Genomic DNA, 7848 nt, shown 5'->3' with positions numbered 1-7848 from the left:
AAAAAAACACCAAATATTAAAATGTTTGTTTTTTTAACTAAACATGTCTATACGATAAATGCAGACTATCATTCTGATGAATAAAAACACTTATATATATGTTCGTCTATAAAATAAATACAGATTATTGGCAAACTGAAAGAATCCTGCCATCTCCGAGTTTCTACTTTTCAAAATAAGAGCTTGCATCTGGAAAAAATACTACACCTCTCTTACTTTTCAAAGTAAAAGCTCACGTCAACTATCATGCTAATGAATGAAATATATGTATTTTTTTTAAATATTTAAAAATATATGTCCGTCTCTAAAATAAATTCAGATTATAGACAAACTAAAAAATTCCCTCTGCAACTTGGATTGCAGCTATAGAAGGAATTTCTCTCCCGACAGAGGTCAAGCATTTGGTTTTGTTTTTAATTTTTTTCCCCCCTTTCATACAATAGGCTACAACACAAACAAAAGAACCGCTGGCGGAAGTGTAAGAAAAATTCAATCGCATTCTAGCCCAAGGCCGTGGTAGCTGAGATACGCAGTCGAATGCAGGACGGGTCCTAGAGACCTGAAGGCCGAGGCCGCGGTAAATACAACCGCGTTCTTCCCCGGGTCCCGGAGACCCAACAGCATTCTTCCCCGGGTCCCAGAGACCCGACAGCATTCTGCCCGGGTCCCAGAGACCCGACAGCATTCTGCCCCGGGTCCCAGAGACCCGACAGCCGAGGCAGTGCTGGTAGAGCTATAGCAGTCGAATGCTCTCGCCATGCTGATAAGCAGTTGTATTTGCAGCAATGTCCCGGTGAAGTGTGAAAGCAATATAGGCCTAGAATATAAAATTAAAAAGTCTTGGAAAGAGTGTAACATGTTTTTGTAGTCTTGTTGTTGTGTGTGCAGATCGTGGATTTCTCCTCAGGAAATGCTGCCGTTAGTTGGCAGAAACGGCTGCGACACTGATGCAGGTTTCATTAGATGAAGCAACGTTATATGGAACAATACAACCATAATCAGAAATGAGCAAAATATATATAGCAAAATTGTTACTTTAACAGTTATTAACGTTTTTTAAATGATTGTAACAAATGTGGTCACGAATTTACCCGTGACTCCATCTGGAAAATTATTTGCGATTTTGTATTTTTGACCCTCTGAATTTGCCGTTGGACACACCTCCGCATGAGACGGGACCGCATGAGACGGGACGGATGACATGGGACGCTCCAGGCTGCAGCCATACCCATCTTGACGCAAGCGTCACAATGCATGAAATGCAATACACCGGGGGTAGCAGAGACGGCTGATATTCAGGTCAAAATACAGCCGAAGAGGAGTGCATCTTATTACTTAGTTTTTTTTTGTACGTACATTCTATTGAATTAGAATCAGCTTTATTTGCCAGTTATGAGGACACATACGAGGAATTTTGCTCTGGATCATCATTGCTCACAATATGCTTGCACATACAAAATAACCAAACAATATATAAACACTAATATATACACACACTATATGAAAAAAATACATAAAATCAAAAAATAAAAACAAATAAAATCCTCTTATTTACAATGGTTGCCTGACAAGTGGCAAAGCCACTTAGAGAAAGGGAAATCTGGATAGCGGAGTGGTAAAGAGTGTTGAGTTTTGATAGAGTGGTCTTGCAAGCAACCCTGTTTATAGTGTCACCATAATCTAACATAGGTTGAATGGTCATTTGTTTAACCCTGACCATATGCAGTGACTTTTTCCGGGAAAGCCCCCTTGAAGGTGGTAATGTTAAGGGCGGAAGGAGGCGTAGTACCCTGACGGCTAAACCACATGACTTTAGTTTTGGAGGTGGGTCTGCACAATTAATTGAATTTTAATCACGATCACGATTTTGGCTTCCCACGATCTAATTCGCGTAATCAAACGATATTTTAAATGCATCATTCCGTTTATAGAAAGCTCCGTTTTTTTTGCAAAGCAAATCTACCGCTCCGTAAACCACTGTCTTATCATGAGCCAGTCTGAGTTGTTCCCTGCACCGTGCAGCTTAGTTTCTAGATGTAGACAGTCACAGAGGATAGAGTAACGTGAGGAAAATTCCACAACAAATAGCAGTCGGTCATGCGTCAGTCACAAGGTTTACCAGTTTACCAGTAAACGCAACATTTTGTCCCGTCTGTGTTGTTTTTCAGACAGCAGCAGTGACCAGTGCTAGTCGGTGCCATTTAGTGTCTGTTAGCTCACAGGGCTCTAGGGTGCGACTAACATTTTCCCTCTAGGTCGCGCCAGTGCACCTAATGTCTTTGCATCCACAAACAAGCAATGTTGTTCATATTACAACACGGAGAGACACAGCGGCCGCCGGTCCACGCTTCTGACATTTGTCCACCGTTTTAATTATTATTAAAACAGCTGTCTATTTATTTTTATTATTTATTTAACCTTTAACCTGTATATTGTAAGCATGAGAGGCAAGTAAGATCTTTCCGTTTTAGTGATCATTCAGTGTTAAGCCTATACTAAATCAGAAAAAAGGGACAAATTGCAATGACAGGTTTCCAGAGCCTAATAAATCTTATTTTATTAGCCTTTATCAAAGACATGATAAAACTGCAAAGCCTCACATTCAAGAAGCTGGACTTTTCACATCCGTGTTGTTTTTGTTCAATAAATTAAGTCATGGAATAATGAAATTATTAATTAATCAACTGCTGATTGAAATTTTTTAAGAATTTACAAACCACTTCAACACTACTAAGGGGAATCACACAACCTTCAGTCCTAAAATAATAACGGCAAAAATATTTATATTATTCCTAAAGAGGCAGGAGCATGCTGTAACACCCCTTTTGCCATTTTCAGACTAAAATGTGTATTTTAAATTGTTATAACTGTACAATAGGTTACTGTGATGCTTTTGTTTCATAGGTACCTGCAAACGAAATCCTTTTTTTTTGTTTTTGCTTGTAGTTTTCATTAAGCAATAATGTCATCGAAGCATACCAAGCCCAACTTCAGCCATTCTCAGTTGGTTGAGATAATGAAGAGGGTCTTCAGGCTGACGCCTTCAGAAATCCGCTCTCTGCCGAGCTATGATGACCAGAATTTCTACGTGGCCGCCATTGAGGGTGGCGAGTACGTCCTTAAGATAATGAACTCAGAAGACAGTAAGAACACTGCCCTGATTGAGATGCAGAACTATGCAATGACCGTCCTGCACCGGCATGGACTCCCTGCCCAAACAGCCCTGCCCACTGCCTCCGGACAGCTCATGAGCCTGGAAGAAGTAGGTATGAGACAAGTCACACAGGTCACACCTGACGAATAATGTTATCTAACAGTCAAAAAGGGAAATGCCCTCTAATTTGGCTGCAAAGATAGATTGTACTGTACACATCATAGGCCATCAGAAAATTGATCACCGGGCGCTCACTGGATTGTTTTCAAGAGCAGGAGGAAAGGAAGGCAGGGAGAAATCAGAAGCAAGGATGCAGGCCGTGCCTGCTAGCGCGGCTAAGGGAAATTACACACAAATCAACACTGCTAAGCCTCCTACTCACCAACACCAGATCAATCACACACGGATGAGCTACAAATACACACAGAACTGCTGCGTGATGATTATCAAAGAAACATGACTAAACACATAGCAGCTAACATAGGGTGACCAGACGTCCCCGGTTTCCGGGGACAGTCCCCGATTTTGGCTACCTGTCCCCGGCTGGATCTGTCCCCGGAAATGTCCCCGGTTTTCACTGTGACTGAAAGACCCGAAATTGGAATGAAAGAAAGAAAAAACTGACAAAATGTAGCCGATAATCGCACACCCTACACACGCAGGCTCCAGACAGCCAGAGCCAGCGGTGCTCAGAGATGTTTTAGAAGCCGTGTTTTACGATGCTAAAATCACTGATTATTTCCATGGAGTCTGGTGCGTTTAGCAAACGCAATTTCGGACTTTTATGTTTTAAAAAGGATCTTAATCTTTAACAGAAAGGATCGACATCCTTAGAAATCCTTCCATAATGTTGTCAGACACAATTAGATATTAATTGAGTCTGTCAGCCGCTAAACAAGCACTTTTATGAACGTAAATACAAGTGGACAATTATCTGTTAACTTACATTGCAGCGATCTGTTTATACTGCATCAATGTCAAAGGAAAATATGTCCTCAGTAGTTTGTTGTATCTGATTCTCAAGGAGCTGTTGCAGAAACAAGCCTTGAACAGTAAAGCAAAAGCTGTCAGTAGTTCAGTAATTACACATTATGAATATGAGACTTTCTATCTTGAAATATTAAGACTTTCTATCTGAAAATTAGGACTTTCTATCTTGAAATATTAGGACTTCTATCTTGAAATATTGGACTTAGGACTTTCATCTTAAAATTAGGACTTCTATCTTGAATATTAGGACTATTAGGACTTTATATTTTAAATATTAAGACTTCTATCTTGAAATATTAGGACTTTTTATCTTGAAAATTAGGACTTTATCTTGAGTATAGGATGGATTTATCTGAAATATTAGGACTTTCTATCTTGAGGTTAGGTAGCGGGAATAGGAAGTAGCAGCAGGGGGGGGTCTAGGATCAGACCGGGGGGGGGGGGCTCTGCCCCTAATAAGAACAGCTCTAGGTCTAGTGTCCCGTTTAAGTTTTACAAAAATAAAAACATTACTTGTTTTGGAGGTAAATTACGCTTCTGAGCTGAAAATGTCCCCGGATTTTGTCTGAAAAATCTGGTCACCTTAAGCTAACAGATAGCAGGGAAAGATAGCTACCAGCAGGATAGAGACAGGGTAGGTGAATTTAAACAATGTCTTGAGTTGAAAACGCATCTTGTTGTCACATAAGGGCCTTGTTCATGTTGCACACAAAAATTTGAACTGTTAAGAGGCACAAAGACACTTTAAAATTTGCCCCGACAACTGCCATTTTAGCTCAGTGGAAGCTTGTAAACATAGTTGCAACTCCTCTGTGTGGACCACACCGATTCGGCTTGTGGGTTTTTCTATCGACTGTACTCGCGTATTCATAGCGATCAATCTTAACGTAAAAATTGGCCGGAATTCTCTTTTTAAGTGTCAGATCAGTGGACTTGCAGTTGAATATTTAAGTAAGTTTTGGTGTGCCGGCTGTTACATTAATCCTGTCTTTATCTTTGGCAGATTGTGGCTATGGTTGTCAGAAGTACCTGGTGCGGCTGTTGACTTATTTGCCTGGAACCACTATTTCCAAGGTTCCTTTAACACCACAGTTACTCTATGAAACCGGCAAGATGGCAGCCAGAATGGACCAAATCCTGCAAGAGGTATAATGATAACAACCCTGTAAAACTTTTGTTTATAATTTATAATACCAATAAATCCGTGCAGCACTTTGTGAAAGTTACTTGTCTCAAGACAAACCTTTACAAAAAATTATGAAATTATCTTAAGTGACAATATCTTCCATTGGTAGGGAGGTTGTTTGGTAGGGGTGGGTCGGCATAATCAATAATAATTATTGAGGGAAGCATAGTATGTAAAAATAGAGATGAACATCTAATTAAACTCTGATTTGATGATTTTTTTTTTTTCCCCCGTTGTTGTTTCGCCTTTATTTGATGTACTTCCAGGTACCTAATCATGATGACCCACAGAAACTAATAAAAAGAAAAAGAAATATTAAAAAAGACTACCACTACTGGTGTTGTTTTGAATTGGAGTTCTTTAGTATCTAGAATGTAATTAAGATATGGACATATAATGAAGGATTAGCCCTTTACTGCTCATTTAGCATGAAGCTGGACTTCTGGAACTGTTGTTAACTATCCTACTTATACTTCTGTCTTGTCTTTTTCTTGTTTTGTCTTGGTATTATTCTTGTTTTTTCCCCTAGATGGAGCACCCTCATCTCGGCGTGCTGCAGAGAAAGAACTTCATATGGAGTCTGTCAAGCGTTCCCCTCCTAGAAGCATACATGAATTTATTAGATGGAGATCCTCTTGAGGAGGCTGTGAAGTCTGTCATTCGTCAGTACAAGACCTCTGTGGTCCCTAATCGCTCCAATTTCCGCAAGTGTGAGTATGATATTTACTTTTAAACATTTGGAAAAGGGAGCTGGTAAGTGCAAGCACTCACCTCCCTTGTCACAGCTCATTGGCACCTTATACAGTATACACATGTGATAATGTATTTTAGTTCCCATAAACAACATTTGATTTCTTTCTTTTCTAAGGCATTAACCATGGTGACTTCAATGACCTCAATGTGCTTGTACAACCTGACGAGAGTGACGGCCACAGGATTTCTGGCATCCTTGACTTTGGGGACATGAACACTGGCTACTACATCCATGAGCTAGCTATCACTATCATGTACATGATGACGGAGCACCCTAAACCCATTGAGGTGGGAGGACCTGTCCTCGCAGGCTGGGAAAGTGTCCTTCCCCTCAACAAGGCAGAGAAAGAATGTCTTTATGTGCTGGTGCTGTCCCGCTTCTGCCAATCGTTGATTTTAGCTCGTCACGCTGTGATCTTGCATCCTGAAAATGCAGAGTATCTGATGATTACATCTAGGACGGGCGTCCACATTCTCCATCAACTCTGGGAGCTTGGAAAGGAGCAGGTGGAGAAGGTCTGGTTTCAGAGTGCAGCTCGATTCAGTGAAAGGAAATGAGAAATATGTAAGGTAAGCCATTCACAAATTTTGACGCACAGGGAGAATGAAACCGATTTGATTCCACAGCAAAAGAACAACACATTTTACTCTTGAGATTCAGACATTTTGGTGTTTAAATACAGCAGTGTGTCTGAATAAGAGATGGGTAAGCTAGCAAAAAACGTTGTGCAAGAGGACGTATTGGTACTCTATGGTTACTATGAATCATGCACTGTGAAAGGAAAAGAATTAACAAAATAACTAAAAGAAGGACTACAAAGACATTTAGGGAAAAGAGCTGTATAGTGAGTAACTCATCATGAAGAGAACCTTTCTGGCAACCATAACTGACCAGTTTTTACATTTAAGAAACTGTCTGTAACTATAAACTACCTGTGCCTTCTTTTATAAAGTCTTTACTTATTTTTTTCTGTTAGTACCAAAACTCTGTAAACATTATGTGCAATCACAACAATAATGTATACTCTCTGACAATAATTTTCCCTCCAAATAAATAATAAATAATAAATGCATTTTTTAAATCACAATTACGTTTTTCATTCATCATTGCTCAAACCAATGCAGTCAAAAAGGCTAAGGAATTTGGAAATACATATTCATATCAATCCAAAACAAAAGTCCTTCGTAGCCACCACAAAAATGTTATTTGGTAAAATAACAAAAAGTAGTTATGTATCAGCATACATAGTTTTTGCTGCACCTCTGTCTCTGCCTCTTGTTTAGGCTATCACATACCTATCAGTGTGAACTTATGTTGTAAACCTTATTCATTTGTTTTTGTAGTTTTTGTCCCCTTTGTTTTTGTCATTTATCTTTTCCTTACTTCATATAACCTCTTCTGGCCATGTATGTGTCCCTGTGCTAAACACAATGAAATATAAAAATGCTAGGGTCTGTTTCAGGAAGGAGGTTGAAGAAACTCAGAGTCTAACCCTGACCTCTGAGTTCATTTACCCTGACATGGTAAACTGGGTTTTTGGTACCAGAACAGCTGATTTGAGTTGGTTCAATCAACTTGGAGTAGGTTCACTTAGGGTTGAGTGCGTGCACCACCACAATAAAAAGGCTGTATAATAAATAAATTAAATTGAAGCCACGATACTACGATTCACCATGGTAACAGCCACAAACAAACTGGTTGGCAAAAATACTTAAGCACACATACAGCGAGTTTGAACACACACACATATATATATATATATAT

At 39.6% G+C, this 7848-nt stretch overlaps 1 protein-coding gene across 3 annotated transcripts in view; it reads left to right on the top strand.

The window, feature by feature from the left end:
* hykk.2 (hydroxylysine kinase, tandem duplicate 2) overlaps positions 1-6864 on the top strand; it is an 8067-nt gene extending 1203 nt beyond the window's left edge. For 2 of the 3 annotated variants that reach the window (XM_032526530.1, XM_032526528.1), the window contains exons 2-5: positions 2947-3266; positions 5148-5290; positions 5860-6040; positions 6199-6864. In XM_032526530.1, the coding sequence (XP_032382421.1) occupies positions 2963-3266; positions 5148-5290; positions 5860-6040; positions 6199-6641 (1071 nt within the window). In that variant the 5' untranslated portion in view covers positions 2947-2962 and the 3' untranslated portion in view covers positions 6642-6864. Of the gene's footprint in view, positions 1-2927; positions 3267-5147; positions 5291-5859; positions 6041-6198 lie in introns of those variants that run through there. The other variant, XM_032526529.1, reaches the window with a different exon arrangement.
* Positions 6865-7848: the final 984 nt, after the last annotated feature.

The sequence above is a fragment of the Etheostoma spectabile genome, chromosome 9 (genome assembly GCF_008692095.1).
Source record: "Etheostoma spectabile isolate EspeVRDwgs_2016 chromosome 9, UIUC_Espe_1.0, whole genome shotgun sequence".
Classification (NCBI taxonomy): domain Eukaryota; kingdom Metazoa; phylum Chordata; class Actinopteri; order Perciformes; family Percidae; genus Etheostoma; species Etheostoma spectabile.
This window is presented reverse-complemented; position numbering and strand designations above follow the sequence as displayed.